The 23,997-nt window shown below is 39.2% G+C and overlaps 1 protein-coding gene across 1 annotated transcript in view; it reads left to right on the top strand.

Moving 5' to 3' along the window:
- Nucleotides 1-23,997, top strand: part of ARL6 (ADP ribosylation factor like GTPase 6) — a gene marked incomplete in the record, with an annotated part of 560,842 nt that overhangs the window by 312,144 nt on the left and 224,701 nt on the right. The window contains 1 exon segment of the mRNA XM_044072341.1: nucleotides 11,543-11,672. Coding sequence (XP_043928276.1) covers nucleotides 11,543-11,672 — 130 coding nt within the window.

Raw genomic sequence — 23,997 nt, forward strand, 5'->3', positions numbered from 1 at the left:
TAGATCATTGCAGACTGAATGGCATTCACAGTTTTCCTTATTTAGATGACTTATTAATCTTTGCAGAGTGTTTTCCCAGATTTGAAGAGTCCTTAATATGAGTTTCATCTGTTATGACCAGTTTAGAATTCTAGATAAACCTTCTGAAATCCTCCTTGACCCCATCAGACAGGATTGTCTTTCTAGGATGTCTTATAGGTACTCTGCAGTGAAAGGATTTTTTGACACAGAAGGTAGATTGTTATCAGGAATCTTTCCTGAGCTTCTCAGCCCAGTCAGACTTCAGACAGAGACCATCTCAGGATCCTGGAGTTTGTGGCATCTATGATTCTCATGATTCCTCTCACCAGGTTACACATGAATATGATTCAGTGGTTTCTAAACAACACATAGACCCAACATTTACATCCTCTGGAATTTTAGATTCCAATCTTGGGCTTTTTAAAAAAGGAACTCCACTGGTGGAAACTACAAATACAAGCAAATGCAGGTTTTTCTTTTGAACTCTACTTTCATGTCAGTCTTAACTAAAGACACCTCAGATTTATCTTTGGGATAGTTTCAATGGGGACAAAGGTGCAAGACCTGTGATAGTCCTCCAACAGATCATATCACCTTAATGGGAGTGTTGGCTGTGATCCATACCTTAAAAATCTCTTTATCTGTGATCCCCAGTACCTCTCCAGGTGATTACCACAACATACTGTAATGTGGTACATCAACAGACAAAGGAGCACAAGGTCATACCCTCTGTGCAGACTGGGTCTGATTGCTTTGGAGGTATCTCTTCAACACTCTTTAATCATCCAAGCATCTTACTTTCTGTCAGAGGAAAACATACTGGCAAACAAGCCTGAATAGGACCAGGACAGACTCTCACAAATGGATATTGAATGTGGGGGTCTTATTGCTGCAGTTGTGAGGAGCACTTAAAGTCCATCCATTTGCCTGTTTTCAAACTAGACAACTCAACAGATGATGCTCTAGAATTCCTTGCAAGCAAGCCTGGAAAACAGACACTTTATCATGCCTATTGGCAGGAATGTTCTTTTTTGCATTTCTACCCTTTCTTCTGAAAATCCAGGTTAATTCTGAAGATTCAGATGGCCTCTACAAAAATAATTGTGGTGACCTCCTTAGACAGGGTAGAGTTTGATACACCCCAGTCTAAACAACTTCAGCTAACTGCCTGGATGATTCAGTTCTAACACTTTTAGGTACCTCTGTTCAGAAGACATGCAGTAGGTACTAAAGGAGTCAAGAAAACCTGCTACTACAAAATCTTGTATTAGCAAATGAGATTTTTTAATTGTTGCCTAACTAATAAACAGGGCCTTATCATAGATTATATACCACCAGTACTCAACTGTTTATGTAAGTTACTGGCTTCCGGCCTTTTGTACAGTTTTGTTAAGGTATATCTTGTGACCATTTCAGCATGTCTGCCCAGGGATCCTCCACTTTTTTCAATGTTTTTAGTAAAACAATTTCTGAAATGAGTGTTGCAACTAAGACCGCTAAAGGTGGAATCATAACCTTGTGCTGGAAAAATTACCCACATCTCTATTTCAACCTGCACATAAGCTGATTTAAGTTTCATTGCATCACAAATCTTCTTCTCAGAACTCTGACGTATGCAAGAAGGAAATCAAAGCTGGAAGTTCTCATGGTGGATGATCCCTATCTGGTCTTCTGTATGGATAGGGTGTCAGTAAGAACAAGTCCCTCATTCATGCCCAAGGTTGTTTCCAAGTTTACTTTGAAACAGGCCATCAATTTCTAAGTGATCTGTCCTGACCCTCAAACTAGAAGAAAGGATTCTTCATACTCTAGATTTGCGCAAGCAGCTCAGTTACTAGCTTGACAGAATCAAGTCCTTTAGAAAAGCTGGTTAGCGATTTATTTCTTATATTGTGACTAAGAAAGGGCAACCCATGTCAAAATAACAATTTACAAATGGTTGTTCTCTGCTATTGCCTTTTGTTATGCCCACTATGACCAACCACTTCCAGGCAGGGCAGTATCAAGGCTCTACAAGGGCTTTGACATCTTTGATGGCATATTGGAAAGGGCATAGACTGTAGAAGCTTTACAAAGGCAGTTTCATAATCGCGTGTACATGTCTTTACAAAGCATTACAAACTGGATTCTTTCTCTAGATCCATAACTAGTTTTGTTAGGATCATTCTTCACAGGCTTCTGGATCCATATTCTTCCTCCTCCCAGGTTGGCTTGGCTTTGATATTCTACCCATACAGCCTAAATGCTACTGCAGCAGTGGAGATGATGAACGTATTGCAATTGTGTAAGTTGCACTTAACCCGTAACAGTAGATTTTTGAATTCCTCACTGCTGCAGTAGCTGAACCCACCCACCATTTCCCTGTTATTGTATATAGTTACTGTTGAGAAATATATTTGGTGGTTATTTCTTGTCTGAGTAGTTCAGGATGAATAAGCTTCTTAACTTTTGGGCAAGAAAGTCCTGAAGATTTTCCACTCAGACTACTGTTTTCTGTCTGCAGGGTTGTCCAGTCAGCAGGTCAGAGTTTAAGCATGGGAGGGAGTCAGAGCTTTTGGAATCTCACCAGTTGTGTTTTGGGCAAGACATAACTCATATAGCCTAAAGGCTACTGAGCAACAATGAGGAATTCAGACATCTACTGTGCTAGGCAAGTGCAACTTACTCAACTTTACTTTCTCCCTTCCTTTGGAAATGGCTAAGGGCAATTAGTATAAGCTTTCTATCAGACTGGACCTACTCACACAAGACAAGGGGTGTTTCTAACATCCTGATCCCAAACCATTGCAACTAGATGCCTGGATGATAGAATCTTAGTATCTTTTAGGCACTTAATTTCTGAGGACATACAGCAGATATTAAAGGAGGCAAGAAAACCTGCTACTAGAAAATTATATATTAGTAAATGGAAAAGATGTTGTAGTTGCTGCCAAGACGAGAACCAGCACCCTTTCATGACTAGTGTCTTTCTGGTTCTACATTATTTGTTTGTGTTACTATTGTCTGGCCTGTCTTACTCCTCCATCAAAGTTCCTCTGTCAGCTATTTTATGTATTTTAGCTGTATAAATTTAATTATACTTTTGTCTTTGTCTACATTTTTTTTTAATTTCTCTGAGACTCCACTGAAAATGTCTTTTCCTGTTAGACTTTCCCAGTTAACAAGTAAGCATTGATTCTCAAGTGAGACCAGAATTCTGTTTTGGAAACACTGTAAAAATACCCCCCCCCCCTTTTTTTTTTTTTTTTGTGTTTTTTTTTTTTTTTAGAACAAATGTTATTTTCCATCCACATTTATTTCTTAGAAGATTGTCCTTCTTGTTGCAGTCACCTACACTAGGTGGGTGTCAGACCTTGAAGCACATATGTGTTCATATTTTACAGCGTTTCATAAAGATTGGGTAGCCGTGTCTAATATCTCTGCTTTTGTGTTTTAAGATTGGTTCAGACATTGCTTTGAACTCAAATATTAATTTCCCTTCCTTTTTTCATCAGCAGAAAGCAGGCCAAATATATTCTTTATATGATGGATCCTAAAAGATAGTTATATTCATGTATTATCAGAGTCAATGATTTTGGGAAGTCTGATCAGTTATTTGTTTCCTTTGGATCAAACAAATTGGAAACCCTCGTGGAACATCAAAATAGTGGAAGCATTGTATTTTGCCACCGTTCTGTGAGTTAATTTCACCAAGGATCGATCAAGGTCCATTAGAGTGGTTATGGCATCTACTGTTTGTGAGGAGTTTTCTTTGCCGATATTTCTAAAGTAACAGAATTCAAGACGGTCTATACCTTTACAAAGCACTGCAAGCTGTATTTTCTTTCGAAAACCATAGGTTGTCTTGCAGCTGTTCGTGTGATGCTTGCTGGAGTTTTCACCTAACTGCTTGGTGTATAACTAACAATCTGATATTGTCAGTCTTCATTTTATCCTTGACATATGGGTCCAGTTCCAATTTTGGAATCAGCTGGGCCGTGCTGGCCAAAAACTCTCGAGCTTCACCTCTACCCACAATCCCTCTCTCCCAATTACCGCAGATCTTGTTTGCTGCTTCTCCAATTTCATGTTGCCAGTGCTCTCAAGTTTCCTTTGGTTTAGGTACATTTCTGCTGTTATTTCTTAGAGATTTTCTCTCTGTCTCCCCTCTAATTGATCCTCTACCCTTCCATTTACCATTTTTCTTTCTTTTAGATACAACCTGTATTTTTAAGATGGCTGAGAAAGCTAAAGCCCCTTCTGGTTTTAAAAGTGCCAGAAATGTGGCCACAAGATTTCATCTTCTGAGTTTCACTCCCTTTGTGTCTATTGCCTGGGTCCCATTCACTTACAAGAGGAGTGCAAGATTTGCCATGGGTTCAGTCACAGAGCCCTCATTGAGCGATGTAACAAGCTTATTCTAAAGGGCTTGATTGCCTCTTCTTTCAGTGAAGCCTTATCTACAGCCGACAAATCTAAAACTGATATTTCCTCCCCTTCATCCTCATCTTCTGTGGACAAGGGTAAAAAGTGGAGTGTTGCAGTTCTGACTTCTCTGTCGGCACCAAGATCAAACAAATTGAAATCCTCTGTTCCAAAAGGATCTTCAGAACTGGTGGCCTCTGATTGTAAATTACTGATGACAATTTCACTGGCACCGACAACTATTTTATGTCCCTCAACATCGAAGGCTCCAGTGCAGGACAATTTATCTAATCCTTCTTCAACTGCGCAAATTATATCGGCACAGATTATTGTATTTGACTCAAGGGAATGTTTTCCCAGGACTACGTACCCCCTATCTGTAGACCCTTTTGCTGGTTAACTTCCAGACGTTTTTCTTCAGAGGCCTAAATTACCATCCATATCAATGATACGTTCCACCAAAAGTATTTCTGAGCTCAGTCTGGAGAGACTTGTAAATAAAATCTTGTGGGCCCCCAGCTCCGACTCTTTTGGGTTTAGGAACCGAGCCTTCCTTCACCCTGCAGACCACTCCTCCTCTGACCTCCTCTGAGGCTTCAGAGTTTACTGTTTTGAGTCTCCCGTGACCGACTGTACTGGTCCCTGAGATTTCCATATCGTTGGAACCAATAATTCCCATGAGCTCTTCAGTGACTTTGGAACCAGAGACCTCTCAGAGTCGTAACTACCCTGTCAGTTCCGGAGGTGCAGGAATAGACTCCAGTTTTTTCTGAGCAATCCCTGCTCCTCAGAGCTTTGGCTCAAGTTAGTTTGGCACCGACTTCGGTATCGAGAGTGGGCTCTTTGGATCGGGGAGTGACCCCAGGCCTGAGGAGGTCCACCTCAGTTCCAGGCTCCCTTTGGGAGGAGCTGGCCTTTGAGGTGATGGAGAGGGCCCTGTCCCTTACAGTGACCCAGTTGGCACCTTCCTTCTCAGAATAGGTACCCCCCTCTGGCTCTTTTATTCTACCTGTCTCTCCACTGGGACAGCAGATGCCAAAGTTTCAGGTTTCTCAGACTCAGGTTTTGTCATCTTCTGATATCTCCCCAGATTATTCTCCTGCCTGAGGAGATTCCCCAGAAGAAGAAGTGCAAGAGGAAGCACTTAGGTTCCCCTCAAGATCCAGTTACTGAAGACACAGAGTTTGATGAGGGGGAAGGGTCCCCAAGGTAACCGCCTGAAGATGTCTCGTTTGGAGGCATCCTAGAAATTTTAAAGCAAAGGGGTGACCCTGCCCACTGATGAACTCCATCCCCAAGATACCAGACAAAATCGTATTTACCCCTGAAGACAAAGGTTCTGAGCCAAAGGGTTAGCAGTGTATGCCATGGTCGTAGTGGCCACCACAAAAAAGGACCTCACTGTGGAGAGTTCATCTATCCATCCACCTAACAGGGAGTCTCTGGCCATGGATAGATTTGGGAATCGGATTTACGCTTCATCGACCTTCACTCTAAGGTCTTTGAACTTCCTGGCACACTTTACAAGACTTCAAAGGGATCTGATCAAGGAATTGTCAGATACCCTGGCGGTAGCTGTAGCTGAGAAAGTGCAAGAGAAAGTGGCTTCCCAGCTAGCCACCCTGGAGTCCATGCCTAATTCGTCCATGAGGCTAATCGTACATCCAGCTGAAGGGACATCCAAAGCAAAGAGTTTAGGCGAAGCCATAATGAGACATGCCTGGATGCGCCTCTGTGACTTTGTGGAATCATTCAAGTCTTTGTTCATCAGTGATCCCTTTGATGGATCATCATTGTTTGGTCCAAAATTAAGAGAGACTTTATCCAGGTGTGAAAAGGATGGCAAGACTCTTTCTGCTGTGGGTGTATGTTTTTCCACACCCTCCCCCCAACGATTCTTTTCTATAAACCAGAGATGGGGTGGTAAAATGTGGTTCAAAAAATCCCAAGGGCCTTTCCAGGGCACACATGGAGGCAGTACCCCTAGGGGCAGAGGGGGGAACCAAAATGGAAGATGCTGCCCTTGCGGCAGAGGTGGTCTGCAGAACAAGGGCTTCCGGGATTCTCTTTCGAGTAAGCCCTTTCAGCACTCCTGAATAGAGGCCTAATTGTCTTCCTCTGGAGGCAGTCAGGAGATGCTTTTCCATGCACCTAAACACCTGGCTAAACATAACAGATTCTTGGGTGCAATGGATCATATCCAGAGGTTATACAATTCCCTTTTCCCATCTTCCGTCTGTACACAAAAAAAATCCCCGATGTTCCACTCAATCTGAGGGATCCAGCAGTTCAAGAAATTCAAAAACTATTAGACAAAAGAGTCCCCCAATAAGTCCCTTCAGGCCAGAAAGGATCTGGAACTTACTCAAGATTCTTTGTAGTGCCAAAAAAGACATGGGAACTGGAGACTGATTTTGGATCTCATTGTGCTGAACAAATCAGTTTATCAAAGTTCTGGATGGTCGCACTACAGTTGATTCTACCTTTTTCTGATGAAAGATGACTAGATGTGCTTGCTAGATCTTCAGGATGTATATTACCACATAAAGGTGGACAAGCACTCCAGGAAGCTCCTTGGCTTCTGGGTGGGAGACAGACATTACCAATTCAGGGTGCTGCCCTTTGGTCTCACCACAGCCCCCAGAGTGTTCACCAAATGCATGGCAGTAGTAGCAACTCACTTGAGACTGCAAGGATTCTGGGTGTTTCCATACTTGGACGACTGGCTCATAACCACTTCAACCAGGCATCAGTTGATAGTAGCCAGGGATTACACACTCAATATCTGTGCCCATCTGGAAATTATGGTAAAACACGAGAAATCCTGATCAATTCCAACTCAAAATCTAGAATTTATAGGGGCTGTGCTAAATATGGTGACAACCATAGCATCCCTTCCTCGAGAGAGATTCCAAAGCATTATTACACAAGTTCAAAGGATAGTCCATGGAAAGAGGGTTCCTGCTCAACTAATTTTGCAAACTCTAGGGTCGATGGCAGCCTCAGTAACTCTAGTCTCTCTAGCCAGGTTTCATATGAGAATTCTGTAATGGCTACTAGCTTCTCAGTGGTCTATCCTTCACCAGCCCTTGTCAGACCAAATTCTGATCACAAATTATTACAAGAAGGTCTACTTTGGTGGACGTATTCTGAACAAATTCTCCATGGTCGTCCCTTTGTTCTTCCAGAGCCCACAGTCATAGTGACCAGGGACACCTCCCAGATGGGGTGGGAGGTCATTTCCTGGACAAGACGGTCCAAGGCACTTGGTCCCCCTTACAGGCCAACTTGCATATTAATGTCCTGGAGTTAAGAACAGTGCTTCTAGAGTTGCAGGCCTTTCAAACAGCTCTTCCTTAGGGGACAATTGCAATTCAAACAGACAGCATGTCAGTAGTTTGGTACATCAGCAAGCAGGGGAGGAACCAAGTCTTTTCCCCTTTGTGGAGAAGCCCCTCAGAGTTCCAGTGTGATTGCAGACAAACTGAGCAGATGTATCCTCCAGCCTCACGAGTGGTCTCGCAATCCAGAAGTGACAGGATTTTCCATCAGTGGGGTTGACCTTGCTGTGATCTGTTTGCCTCTCCCCTAAACAAGTGCAGCAATTACTTCCCCCTGATTCTCTCTCTGGGGAAGTCACCAAGAGATGCTCTCCTCCACAATTGCCCCCCCCCCCTCTCCTGTACACCTTTCCCCAATACCTCTAATTCAAAAATTCCTGCAGAAAGCACTCAGGTTGAAGAGCACAGTGATCCTCATTGCCCCCTTTTGGCCTCTACAGATTTGGTTCCCCTTCCTTTTGCCTTTTCTGATTCAACAGTCTTTCATTCTGGACCTGATTCCAGACTTGTTCACCCAGATATTTTGAACCTCAAGCTGACGGCATTTTTTCTGCAATTCCATTAGTTGCCAGGTGTCTAAATCTTTCCTCCCCAGTACACCACATCCACCTATCTTCTCATAAACCTTCCACTCGTAAACTATACTCTAGCAAATGGAAGAGATTTACCATTTGGGCCCATGAAAAAGATATCTATCCCTTTTCTGCTACTATAGAGCATATTTTTTTTTACTTTTGAGCCTCTCTTTTTAATGCCAGAGCTTCCCCTTCTACCGTCAGACTACAATTAGCTGCAATTTCCACAATGGTTTGGAAGAACATTCTTTAGCCCCTCATAGACTTTGTAAGTTATTTTTAGGAGGCACACTTTTGTTGAAACCTCCTTTCAAAGATCCGACACTTCCTTGGGATATAAACTTAGTGTTACAGACCATATTAAATTCTCCCTTTCAGCCCTCAGCAGAATGTGATCTGAATTGTTTGTCTTGGAAGACATTGTTTTTGGTAGATGTAACCTCTGTTAGAACGATCTCAAAAATTCAGACCTTATCGTGTAAACCTCCTTATCTGATTTTCCACAAAGATAAAGTTTCTTTATGAACAAACCCCTCTTTCCTATCCAAGGTTGTCTCAGAGTCTAACATCAATCAAACTATTAATTTATCGGTTTTCTTTCCAAACTTTTCCAACAAAGTTGAATATTCCTTACATTTATTAGACTTTCATAGATAATTACGTTTCTGTCTTCACAGAACAAAAGACATTCATATCTGATCAACTATTTGTTTACTTTTCCAGTGTAAAGTTTGGCATGCCAGTCAGCAAGGGGACTCTGGCCAGATGGCTAAAAGACTGTATTTAATTTATCTATGATAAGAACAAAATAGCCTTGTCTAGGCCCCGTGAAATCCCATTCTACAACATCTGTAGCCACTTTGGCAGTTTTCCAGTCTAGAGCTTCAATGGATGATATATGTGCAGCAGCTACTTTGGTTTCTCCCCATACCTTTATTGCTTATTACAAATTGGACTTAGTCTCTAGTTTAAGAGCATCCTTTGGTTGGATGGTGCTGAGGACCTCCCAAGATCTAAGGTAGCTGGGGACTCTGTCCCATATGTCAAGGATAAAATGAAGATTGACAACATCAGATAATACTTACCATAACATTCAGTCTGTGCTGTCCATCTTCATTTATCTTTGATTCCCCTCCCTCCATCCCCTGGCCTTTAAAGATTTTTTTGGTGGAACAGATTATATACCCTTAAATTATTGTGATCTTTCAAGCATAGCAGATATGGCTTCCCTTTGGGCTTCCTTATCTATTATCTATACATTCTCTGCAAACTCGAGCTGAGGTAATTGTGAGAGAGGGATTGTGGGTAGAGGCGAAGCTCGAGAGTTTTTGGCTGGTGCGTGCTGTAGAAACGGCTGAGTCGGTTCCGATATCAGAATCGGACCCATATGTCAAGAATAAATGAAGATGGACAACACAGATGGAACATTATACTTAGTATATAACTTTTCTCCAGCCAGATACTGTGAAGACAAGAGGCACTGGCATCAGCTGAATAAGATGGTAACCCTAACAGTAGATGATTGCATTGTCCCTCTCATTGAGCTGGATTGCATTCATCCATTCTCATAGTTCTCTTCCATTTCTGATTGTTTTACTTTGTTAGGCCCAGTGCTGTGCTGGAAAGAAAATGTGTTACCATGAAGAGTTTAGTCCTCCTTATCCTCATCTTTGTAATTGGTACAGTATAGTGGATTAGATTTTTACTAGGATAAAGTATAAATGTCTGACATGTTTAGGTTCTGATCAGTCACTGCAGCAGTAGAATGGATTACCTTTTGCCTGAAAGTTCTGGTGGCAGAAAAAGCATGATGTTATTGCTCTAGCGTTAATAGTACTGTACCCCTTGCTTGGTACTCATAGAAAAACTGTGAAGTAGTCTGGCTAGGTATATTAAATGAGCCTAGAATCAATCACCATAAATTATAACATTTTTCCCAGCTTACAGGAATCTTCTGTATGCATGCTTAAAAGATGGGGGGGTGGGTATTAGAAACTAGTCTGTCATAACTCAATTAATCAATTGCTGAGGTTACACATTTTGATTATGACATTCTTTGAAAATATGAGAACATGGATAGTGTGTTGTTTTTAAAGCTATTTTTTTCAGTCATACAGGACTGTGTTATACATGACTGCATTACACAAGCAGCCAACCCCAGCTCACTAGACAATATACTGACTCAGTGATTGAGGTTCCTGCCTCAGAGCTACAGGGTGTAGAGCTCAGTCCTGACCTCTTGTTACTCACTGTCTGGAGTATGCATGTTTGGTCTGTGTCTACATGGATTTTGTTTAGGTTCTTCAGTTTCCTGCCACATTTGGAAAACATATTGTTCAACCAGCTGCCCTGAACACATATATTACATTTCCTCTTGTCCTTGTGACTTGGGTCTTGACTTAACTTGGTAAATGAACTGGCACCTTATAGACATTTTAACAAACAAATAACTAAATTAATACATTAAATCTCAGCATTGTTAAGGTTAGAAAAATGTGGCCCAGTTGGGTGGGGACGGTATGACCCAGCCATACACGGTGACAATGGAGAGTTCAGCCATTTGCTCTTATGGTGAGTGCCATACACCAGTGCACTCTTTCCCTGAGTCCTTGGATGACATTCTTAAAAAATAGACTTAACAAAAAGTAAGCAACTTTATAGTAACATAGGTGCCCAGTCTGCTTAATCTGTACAAAGTTGTTCTGAATGATCTGTTAATTGAAGCTCCCCCTCCCATCCAAAAAAAGAACATACTATTAAAAATTACTGGTAATAATCTGTGTTTGAGGGTCACTTAGTCATTGTGATTGTGTTGTCATTTTTCATGGTTCACTTGCCACATGAAATAGTGGATGAAACCCTTTTCAAAAGCTTTGGCTTTCATTTGTTGCTGTCAGGTATGGAAGACATATGGCACATATCTGTATTCACCTAACAATGATAGTAAGTACTTCCTTTGACCTGGGCAGCTTTGAACAATAAGCATTAAAAGAATTTGCCATGAAAGAGCTATTGCCTATTGTGGCGGCTGAGTAAACTTCAGTGGCTATGTTACCCTATTAAGATGTACTTTTATAGGAATTAAAACTTATGTTTGCATTACATCATACAGAACGTCTTGATATATCCAACTGTATTAAAGCAATCAACAAATATTTTTAACTGTCAAGAAAAGTTTATTAAATCTTTTTTTCCATGTAGACATCAAACACAGGAGAATGCCTGTCCTTTTCTTTGCAAATAAGAGTGACCTCAGGGATGCCTTATCATCAATAAAAGTTTCTCAGTTACTGTGTCTGGAAGAGATAAAAGATAAACCCTGGCATATTTGGTAAGTTACTTCTCTTTGTTTGTTTGATTTCTTCTTTTGTTTGCATTATTAAAATAATATCGCCTATGTTATCGATCTGCTTTTGAAAAACGTCTGTTGTGGGTAAACAATGAGATTTCTTTTTCCAGTATCCTTATATCATCATAGTTCTAATTTTTCTTCCAGTTCTGCATTTAGGGCATATAGTCCTTTTGACAGTGCATGGCATAACGCCATGCCCTAGGAAAGGAGGGCACACCCTCCCCTGAGCTTTCTAGTTTTTTCTCTGCCATGTATACACTTTAGAGGTTGAACATGACAAACATGATTGTAAATTTCCACTGTTGATACCTCAAGCATAAAAATCATCTGGGTGTTTTTGTGGTCATATGAGTGTCTACAAAATCTTCCAGCATCAGATGAGAAGGACAAACAAGAACAGCTTAAGGCTGGAGTTGAAAAATGTGTCAATAACCTAAAATGTGCCAGCATACCTCTCAACCTGGAATCATCAAAAATCTGGACAAAGGCCCATGAAATGTAGGTACAACTGGTCAAAAATCCACATGCTGATCAACATAAAAATTGCATACATAATTATGTAACCCCACCCACTCAGATAGAACTGTGGGATACCAACATTCAAATGCAAATTGAACAGACAAAATATTAAACACAAAATATAACCAGAACAATATTGTTTTATTTATATTAACATTTTTGAACTTGTATCAAACTTTGAACTTGTGCAAAACTAAAATACAAATTTCTTTTAAAAAATAAAATTAACAGCTTAAGAAAGTCTATTAATTATTCATCAGTTGACCTGCCAGTCTGTTGCATTCCAACTAGTGAGGTATCCTTAGACTACTCTTTCTTTCCCCCAAATTAACATGAATATCACATGAACATTATTATAAATGTCATACAGATGAAAAAAATCCATGTAAAATTCTTTGTATTAGGCAAAGATTGCCTGCAGAACTTCTTTACTGCTGTCACTATTTCTCTACCAACTACCATGGTCTTGTTTATAATCCACAAATCTATTTCCTTGGGGCTTATAAGTGAGTTGCATGCCTTCCAGTTTTCCCTAATTTGCAAAATTCCACCCTGATTTTGCATGCAAGTGTTCTGTTTGCCCCTTATTATGTATGACTGTGAAATAAACAGTGTGGAGCAAAAGTAGGATGTCATACTTCAAAATTATCTACAAAGCTGTTCTGCAGACAATGCATATCAAATTCAAAACAATGATAGTAAATAACAGTTACAGTGCGGTTCTTAAGAAAATGGTCATTAGTACTAGTCCTCTTACACTATTGACTTTCTAAATTATCGTTATCAGTATGCTTAACTTTACCATAGATCAGAAATTAATAAAACAACAAAAACTGAGACAAAACTGTAAGAACAGCTGGATGGAGCTGTGGACGGTGCTGCTCAGAATAACTCAGAAATGGGACATAAAAACAAAAGTTTATTATAATATTATTGTAAAACAAATTAAATAAAATACTGGTAAGTGCTTTCATCCCTATTTAGGAACATCATCAGATCTGATAAGAGCAAGGTTTAAGGTTTTAATCAATACCTGCTGACCACAAGCATAGTAGTGATAACATCATTCTGCTTTCGAGGAAGGAATATTTCTAAATAAAATATCATGAGTCTGGGATAGTAGAATACCTGTTGCAGCATCGTGCTCTATGTCGATGTGAACATTATCATGGTCCGTAAAAAACAAAATGGTCATGCAATTTGCATAACACCCATGTAGTTAAAGTACAGATAAATCATAAGAGACAGGATAAACAGCAGTTCTAAATGTTGCTAATATCCTATATTAATAAAACTCACGGTAGTTCGGTTTCAATAAAGGCTGTCTTCCTAATATAAAAAACGTTTCACCAACACCACGTCCAGAAACTCCAAAGTAACATCAAAATACTCCTTTATTGACTGACAAAAACAAGTGGATTGAGCGCTTTCATCTCCATACTGGAGACCTCATCAGAATCAAATAACAGCACTCACAACATTCCTTATATACACCACTGAGTAAAACAATCAAACAATTAACCAATAAAACAATTATACATTGTATAATAATAGGCATACTTAGCCTAATAAATGGCTGGCCATCATAAGTTGAACTAGAATAGAACTTCCATCTATACTTTATAGAAAATATGTAAAAAAGAAGGAATTGTACTACATCATAATTGTATGAATTGTTGTAGTTAAAAACATACACGTTGCGTGTGAGAATCCATACAAAAGGTGTGTGAAAAATTGCATATTAAAGAATACATGTAAGTATAAAAAAATAAATGTGTGTTTCCAGGACATATAGTGAATATGTAAAATGTAAATGTGTGAAATATAATATATATAGTTACAATATCTAATAATACATATAAAATTCAATAAAAATCGTTTAAAATGTATATAAATATAGATATAAATATAAATATAAGTATAAGTATAAATACCCTCAGGGTTATGAGAACTTTCATTTGAGACAACCATTTGTTGTAAGTAGGACAAAAGGAAAAAGTGAAAAAATGAATGGTAATAAAAACAAAGAGGAAAAAAAATGTATATATATATATATATATATATGGAAAAAATGTGCATGGGGTAAAAGGTGGGGTATGTATATGTAACAAAATCAACAACTAAATATGATCACACAGATAATATTATCAGACACAAAAAAAATTTTAAAATGTATAAATTTAAATGTATGTTTTTTAGGGTCATTAGATAATAATTTAAGGGCTGGTACAATAGATATATGATCATTCAAGCCCTTACCACTACAGGCATCAAGCCTGAGCTGCCATATCATCTCCCTATATGCTAATTTAGTCTCCCAGTCATCCCCCCAATCTAACTGATCTACAACCTCAAGCACCCAAAATTTAAAGTTGGCCTCATCATATGTCTATATAATGCATTATTTTCGTTTTTACGATTTATATCCCTCATATGCTCATATATCCTTTTTCTCAGGTGACGTTCTGTTTTGCCAGTGTAAAAACCCCAACAAGATTTACAGTATACAAGGTATACTAACCCCTTGGTATAACAACTACTATATTTCCTAGACTTCAATGTAATATTTAAACTAGGTATTGTAACTATTTTTTCTCCTGCTATAAATGGACATTGGGGACATCTGCCACATCTAAAAGTACCTTTTTTATTAGAAACTATTTCTCTTTGATTTGTGTATTTCTTGTTTTCTAATATGTTTTTTAAATTGTAACTTCTCCTATAACTATAGGTCAATTTATTTTGAAAAATCATAGTTCTTGTAGACAATGTTTTAAACAAATCCCATGTCTCATTTATACATTTTTGTAACCACCCTATATTCCGATAGTATGTAAGAGTCAAATAGGGTAAAACTTTTTTATTCTCCAATACTTTTTCAGTTCTCTCCATTATTTTATTGTTCAAGTGGTTTAATAGAGGTATATATTTGTCACCCCATCCATTTGTTACATATTCTTTAATGGGCTGTGTAATTTCCACAGGGTAACCTCTTTGGTGAAACATATTTTGTACTTTGTCAATTTCAATAAGAAACTCATCCCTATCTGATGTCATTCGGGCCACCCTAATCATCTGCCCCTTTATTATGTTTCTCTTTAGGTGATCAGGATGGTCACTATTGTAATGCAAATATGCATTCGAGAAATGATCTTTTCTATAAATAGTCGATTTATAGGTACTAGAACTGTAATCCTTTCGCAACATTACATCAAGATAGTGGATTTCATGTAAATCTATATGATGTGTAAACCTTAAAAAGGTAGTAATTTTGTTGATAAATGAAATAAATTCACCTATAGCTTCATCAGGGCCTTCCCATAAAATAAATATGTCATCAAGAAAACAATAATAACTCTTGATGTAAATGAAAAATTCAGTTCTAAAAACATATTGTCTTTCGCAATATAACATTACTATATTTGCATAGGTGGGGGCACATGCTGCCCCCATAGCCACTCCCTCTTTTTGATGGTAAAATTCACCTTGAAAGAAAATGAAATAGTTTTTTAGTACCAACTCCATACATTCTAAAACTAATTTGAATTCATTTGATGTTAATAAATTCATTTCTATTAACATATTTTCAAACCAATTCATCCCAATAACATGTGGTATGACCGAAAACAAATCTTAACATCAATAGTAATAAATTTCATATCCTTACTGTATGCGTCTTTACTAATTTTCTGCAGAAAGTCCCATGAGTCCACTAGAATGTGTGAGTATTTCATATAATACTTCTTAAGTTTGGTATCTATGAATATAGCCAAAGGTTGGGTTTTTGAACCTTGGGATGAGACAGCTGGTCTCATTGGGGGGTTTTGAATATTTTTGTGGGTCTTCGGTTATGCCAAAAATGGCAAGGATAACTGGTTTGTTAACTTTCAAAAAATTCCATAGATCAATATCTATAAGCCCTTGAAATAAATTATCCTCTATAATGTAATCTATTTTTCGATATGAAATGTTAATTTCATTTTAATATCCTATATTACTTCACCTGTGACTGGTCATTACAACTGCCTGCTTGCAAACTCTTACTGCTTTGGGAAAAATCACTGCTGAATTCATCACACAGTAAAACTACCCGATCTCCAGTTGCATAAAAGATCACTTAATGAACAAACTGTTCCAAATTTTAAAAAGTGCAAACAAGACACACAGATAATCTTGCCTGAAATGAACTGCGTACCTAAATGAAAACTAGTTGATTTAAAACAAAATGCAAACAGCTACAAGTCTTCTAGGGGCAAGACCCTTGCACTTGTCTCAGCCATGGTGACTGTGAAGCAGATTTTTTGACTAGAGGGGAGGGGTGGGGTGATAAGAAAAGGCCACAGCTGCAAAAATTACTCGTCTATATTGGGTGACATGGATTGAAAGTGTGGAATACCAGAATTTTGGAAGAACAGCAAAAGAAGTTGAGGTACTTGTGTATATATATATATATATATATATATTTTATATATATATATATATATATATATATATATAGATATGTATATATATATATATATATATATATATATAGATAGATATATATAGATATCTGATGAAGTAAACTGCTCAGAAGCGTCAGGGAGCACTTAAAGTGTAACATCAGCATTACAATGATGATCACACTACTCACACACATCACATCATTCACATGAAAAAGCCGCAATATAATTTCATTTTACAGTACTAATTTCATTTTACAGTAAAAGAAATTCAAGTGCCAAATAAAATTTCCTTTGCTGCAGTTTCGGTTAGCTGCTACTGCACTGCTTACACATATACATACATACGCTACATGTTTTTTTTTTTTTTTTTTTAACTGTTTTTACTTACCTGGAGAGCCAAAGAAAATAAATTTTCTCATCCTCCTGTGGAGAGCGGACACGGGATGCAGTAGGTGCTGGGTGAACTGTCTGCCAGATTCTGCTCTTACACATGTTGAAGCCAAGTTGAACTTAATTAAATTGTAATAATTTTTGTGAACAGTCATCAGCTGTGATAAGCTTGTTGCTGCTATTACCTGCTTGCTGGTATTCCAGTTAACAGTCTGTGTCTGATAGGCTGCAGTCTGCCTCACAACGCTGATGTCAGTATGCACGCCTCTGCATGTTTATGATGTTGGGGGATGTTTGGTGATGTCAGCCATAAGTTCAAAGTTGTATTTAAAAAAAAATCGAAAAAATTTGGAATTCAAGGGGCCACTCGGGAATTCATGGCACCCCATTATTTTGCCCTGAAAACTGGTAAATACCGAGGAATTCAATAAGGTTAAAAGCTGTGTGTGCCATTGTGATGGTGGATGTTTCCATCATGTTACACATGTCATGGTTAGTCACAAGAAGGCAAACTTGTTACCCATGTCTGGGTTAGTCACAAGAAGACAGGTCTGGCTCAGGACTGAGAGTTATCCTGACAACACAAAATCTCAAAGTAGCACTAGACAGGCTTGGCATTTTTGTTAGCCAATTGATGACATTTGGGATTTGGAAAAAAGAGGAAGAGGATATCCTCTTTTAAGGAAATCGCTTATAACTTCCATTTCAGAATTTCAAAGAAGCTATCCTACAAGTTAGGTAGTATTTTACAAGAATAGTGTCTGTCTAGCAATCTTGTGGCTAGAGGAAGTACAAAAGAAAATAATCTCTATCTAAGTTGGTGTCAGCAAAGGTCTTCAAAGTGACTGTATTCCATATTATTCCGTTTTCTAAGTACCACTGAGAGGCAGTTCCTGTTTCACCTTCTGCACGGGAATCAGTAACAACAGGCAAATAGCTTTTACAGAAGGTAACTAAAAGTTACACAATACATTTCTAGAGACACTGCTGTCACATCATTCCTCACACCCTATCACATCTGGTTTCACAGCCACTGCTGTGATTAATTCACCATCATCGTCACATCCTCCTTTTCCCATTTTCTATATGGGTTTGGGGTGTCATACCAAATGTCACCCACTCTCTCTATTTAATGCCACTCTCCTGCCTTCTTCGACAGTCATGCCTAACTGGCACAGGTCTTCTGTCATATAATTCGTCCATCTCTTTGCTGGACACCCTTGTTTCCTCTTGCCTTCTTCCTTTCTGTCCCAAATCGTCATCACCAGATTGTCTTCTGCCTTACTACACGTGCCCCGATCACTAATCTGTTATATTTGACCTTCTTCGCAACTGGAAATACTTGGACCTCTGTTCTAATGTCCTTATTTCTGTTCTAATATCCTTATTTCTCTGTCTGCCCACCCATCAGTGTACATCCTACCACCCACCTTAGGCACTTCATTGACATCACCTCTAGCTTCTTCAGCTGCCTTCACTGTCCAGATTTCTATAGCATACAGTAGTACTGGTCACACCACTGTTTTGTGCACCTTATTTTTCAGCTTCTTTGGCATTTCTGTCACAAATTACCTTTGAACACTGCACCAGATGGCTGCATCTGCTCTGATTCTATCTTTGACCTCCTTATTTAGACTTCCTTTCTCCACAACCACCTCTTCCAGATATATAAAACTGTTAACCTGTTCCACTGTTTTCACTTTTAACTAAATGTTAAGCTTTTTTTATTCAGATTTTTCCCATTTGCTGACATAACAGCTGTCTTATCTGTATTCAGTTTCATCCCTTGTGCATTCAGTTCTGAATTCCATTCCCCTATCATTTGCTGAAGTTCTTGTTTAGAGTCTGCCTGTAATGCCACATTGTGTGCCTACAGCTGTTTTGTTGATCTGTCTCCTTCACTCTGTTTACTAATGTAGTCCATTACCAGTATGAATAGTAGTGGGTTCATAGATGAACCTTGATGCACACTCAGTCCCACTGGGAATATCTCTGTGAGTTCGAACACTGCACTTATGTCACTGGGTCCTTGTACATAGCCTGCACTAATTCTAACAATGTTTCTTTGACTTTGAACCATTATAGGGCTTCCCTAATCAGCTTTCTTGGAACACTGTCAAATGCTTTCTCCAAGTCTGAGTGCCCAGTTGGATACTTCCGTCATCTCTAGCTTTTTCTCAGTTATCTGACTCATTGCAAACATCAGGTCATTTGTGCTGCATCCTGATCTGAATCTGAACTGATTTTATCCCATCCTACTTTGTACTTCTCTGCATATTCATTTATCAGTCACTCTCTCAAGAGTTTTCATGCAATGTGACAGGAGTTTGATACCTTTGTACTGCCCACAATTGTGAATGTCCCGTTTATTCTTGTGCAGTGGCACTAGAATGCTTATTCTCCAGTCATTTGAGCTATGTCTTTCTCTCCCTACTGCTGTTAGCACTCTCTCTGGAGCAATTTCTTCCATAACCTGGCACAACGTCTTTATCATATCTGTTGTGACCCCATCTGAGTCTGCTGCTGTCACTGACTTCATTTTCCTAAGTGCTGTTTTTAATTCTTCTGGAGTGGGCTCATCTTCTTGTTTCATACAAGGCTGTGTAAGGGGCAGTACAGCTTCTATGTTTTGTTTGTTTGTTTGTTTTTTCATTCAGAATCTTCAGGAAGTACTCCTTCCATCTGCTTTTGATGTCTTCTGGACTGGTGAGCAGGTTGTTGCTGGCATACCTTATAAAGGGTGTTTGGTGACTGTCTTTATCTTTCTGTCTTTGCTTTGCAACCTGAATTGTCTACTAATGAGGTAGGCAATACATTGAGTCTACCACAGTTAGAGAGTACACTTACTATTACATGCTGTTTCTAGTTCCAGAAAATAGGACAATACCCTCAGGCCAGTTTTAGAATTTATTAGACCTGAATACTTTTGCACATACAAAGACATTCAGGAGGATTGCACTGAATAAGGAAGATGTATATCATCTTATGCTGGTAAGGCTATTTAAGGCTGTGTGGCAGGTATCAAATAGTTGTGCCTTGCTTATTTTGCAGGTTTTCCATTTTTGGACTAGTCACTTAGTCTGGATTATCTACCAAGTGTTTAGGTCCAAAGTTATCAAATCATAGGAAGCAAAAGCATACCCATCTTCCCATATTTGAATGATTGCTTGTTAGTAGCCAAGTCCTAGGAATGTTTTTACAGCAACACGTTAAATAAAACAATGTCTATGATACAGATGCTAAGAGCCACAATAAATTAGAAGCCATACATAAATTAGAGGATATCATCTTTGGCCCTTGCAATTTAAGTAATTTTTCTAGGTGCTGTCATAGACTCTATCCAAATGAAAGCCTTTCTACCTCAAGAAAAGGAAACTGGAAATTCAGAATTTAATAACAGAAATTTGTTCTTCCTTAATCACTGTTGCAATATTCCTTACAGTGTCCTGCAGAGGATAGCAATATATCAGGCCAGTGTACAAAAGCCTTGGCCCTTCCAAGTGCCAAATGTTAGATGTATGTCCCACACTATTGACACAAGTAATATAAGTGAACCAAATTCTCTGAATGTCTTTGCCACCAGTCAGATTGCTGTGTTTTAAATTTATTCTGAAAGTCGTTCATGTCTTATCAAGTCTGAGCCTAGAGCAGATAAGTACCCCATTAGGGGCTCCTCCTTTTTCATTCTCATTGTGGACTATATTGAAGGTGCATGTCATCCAGGAGGTGGAAATGTGAGTGTGAGAGGCAGATGCCCCTTAAGGATAGACATGAGAAGGGCTTTTTATTATTTGGGTGCAGACCATGTCCACAAATAGAGTGATATCTGCCAGGTGTTTGTTCCTGAGATCCTGTACAGCTATCTGTCTTCCCTTTCTCTATATTTAGACAATCAGTAGTTGAAGTTAATTGCTCATGTGACCATGGCTTCTAAATCTGTCCACATCGATGTCCAGCTGCCTTCAAAAAAGAAGTCTAAAAAGTTGTGACTGGAGAATTCTGCTGTCAGCCACTGCCAGATGTCTCTGGTTCTGGTGACAGCTCCCTCTGTAGTGACCCCATTGGAAGTTGACACTGAGTATGCCATTTGCACATCCTGTGAGGTTGAGCCAATGTCCACTATGGATGAGAAGGGGACAACGTGGCTGGAAATTTCTGAATGACCTAAGGGGATTCCACAGAGACTTGTCAGGGAGGAAATACCTAGTTCCCATACAGAGGTAAGACATGGTTCAGAACCTTAGGGCTGAGGTTCCTGTTAAAAAGAATCAAAAGACTAGGTATTAAACTCCTGTTGATAAAGACCCCTGCTTAAGGAGTGGCAAGACTTCTTCCAGGATCTTTCCAAAGCCCTTATGACTTTAAAATCCCTGAGGAATTTGTCAGTACCTTCTCCTGTTGGTTTCCCTTCTTCCACTCCCTTCAAAAGACTGAAGGAATTCTGATTCATCTGATGAGGTTAAGGATTTGGATTCTAGCGAGAAATTTTTGGCTTATTCCTCACAGATTTACTCTCCTCTGGTTTTGGGATCTCATGAAGAGGAATACTCTCTCCCCTAACTCGCTAGCTTTAGAGCTTTCTTTTGCGAGCACAATTATGAAAATGATAAAACATTTTCATTGGGAAAGTTCCTGGAGAGATATTACGGTCTCTTACAAATAAATTCTCCCAGACTCTCTACAGTTGCTTCTGTTTTGGAAGCTCTTCTAGACACTTTAACAAATGTTTCCCAAGCCCCTAAGTCACAGCAGAACCTGCTCCTAAAAAACAGACTGGTTGTATAAGGTTCCTGGGACTCAGAAAGTTTTACAAACAGATCCCTCATCAGACCTTTCTGTGATATCCATTTCAACTGATAAATGTACTAGACTGCTTGCCTCTTCCAACTTCTTATCTTCAGAAAAGGATAATAGAGCTATGGGTGGGTATGTTAAGAATGTGTATACCTCTGCTACCTTAGGTTTCAGGGCCATCCCTTACCAGACACATATGACTAGGTATGATGTTCTTTGTGTTTAAGTGTTGCAGTCATTACATTTGGGTAATCTGCTGGCAGGTTTCCCTCAGTCGGCCTGATTAACAAAGTCTTGGGTCTTGCGTCAGTTGCTGTCCCTTCTTCCATGACGTCAGGTCGTCAGGGGTATAAAACATGCAGCTGACACCATTACATCAGTCTTTCTTGCCGCGCGGTGCCCGAAGCAGAAGTAGTTCGCAAGTGCCGGTCGGCCGACTCCTGAAATTTTCGTTTTCGAGTTTCAGAACCGAAGTCTTCAACTAAAAGCTAAGTACCCCGTTGGGGAAACTTTCTTGCTTCTTACCGATGTCAGTAAAAGTTAATAATTGCATTACTTGTGGGAAGGAAATGCCTCATAAGAATTTTCATTTGTACTGTATTCCTTGCCAAGGCCCTGACCACAAAGTGCCTTGCGGCCAGTTTTGTGCTAAATTTAATCAATGCACAATTAAACGTCTATTATTTTTGCTTCTAAATATTTTGGCTCAAGATTTAACTATCCAGAAATGTCAGTTAGCAATCTGACTACCAGAATACATAAAAAACACAAAGAAAAAGATAGAGACCGATCGTCGAGATCCAAAACTGACAACAACACTTCTCTTAAGCCAGTCTCTGGTTCGCCGGTACTCAATGAGGTGCTTTTGCAGACCTGATACCCGCTACATCTGATTTGCAGGCCTCTACTGAGACCCATTCGGAGTCCGATATGCCACGAGATGCTTCAATTATGGAACCCGTGGATGTGTCTCTACCTTAGATGGGTCCGGAGCCGCTGTGCAGGCACCAGCTTCTGAGGGTGTTTTCAGGCCTACAGATTTGTATATTAGACCAACGCCATCTTCAAAACTAAGGCCAAAATCTAAATCTATGTCTAAAAAACCGATGCCTGGGCCAAATGTGCAGGTCCCTATGCCTAAAAAACAAATGATCAAAATGGCTGAAGATTTAATTACTCTGATCAAGGGTAGCCAACCCCCTCCTTCTAAGATGCCTAGGCAAGACATTGATTATGAATCTTCTGAACTGGATTCTATTTCTTCTGGCTCTTCTAATGAACAGGATTTGTCTATCCTTACTTATGAGGACTCTGATGCAGAGGATTCCATTCCTTCTGCCTCTCCCCCTGAGGATTTTTCTTTTGGGGATTCTTTACATGCCTTAAGGGAACATTTCCACTGGGAAAGTCAGGATTTCTCTGAATCTAAAAAGAGACTTAGGGATTTTCTTCTACTTCCTCAGCATAGGCCTTTGGTTATACCTCCTTTTCTAAACATTGTTGATGATGTTTTTTCAGAATCTAGTATGACTCCTGATTCTCTGCCTCTGGCTCCTTGTAAGCCAGACAGATACTACAGGGTTCCTGACTCCCACAAATTCCTTTTCAAAAATCCTATTGCTGATCCTGAAACCATTTCTCAGGGTCCCAAGGACATTAAGGCCTCTACTGCCAAAAATCCTACCCCTTCTGATAGAGATTCCAGGGCGCTGGATAGATGGGGTAAGAAGTTTTACACGTCTGCTACCTTGGCAATCAGGGCTTTGAACTGTCAATTTCATATGCTTAAATATCAACAGCATATCATGGGACTACTTAAACAGAAAATGATGTTAATCTCTGACTGTGTGGAAAATAAAGAATTGCCAGATTTATTGCATTCAGCTGAACAAGTTGGAAAACATACTTTGCAATGTGGTTTTGATACCTTGGAGGCCTCTTGCAGGGCTGCTGTAACTGGATCTGTGCTAAGAAGGCATGCTTGGCTCAAAGAGCAAACTCTGCCTGACCATGTTAAGGCAAAAATTATTGGATGCTCCTTTACAACAGGACCGTCTCTTTGGTAATAAGGTTGAAGAAGTGTTAAAAAAGATGGAAGATCAAGCTAAATCTATGCCAACTGTGAAAGATTTCTTACAAGTGCAACCTCCAAGATT

The sequence above is a fragment of the Protopterus annectens genome, chromosome 5.part0 (assembly GCF_019279795.1).
Source record: "Protopterus annectens isolate FY-2018-M chromosome 5.part0, PAN1.0, whole genome shotgun sequence".
NCBI classification, from domain to species: domain Eukaryota; kingdom Metazoa; phylum Chordata; order Ceratodontiformes; family Protopteridae; genus Protopterus; species Protopterus annectens.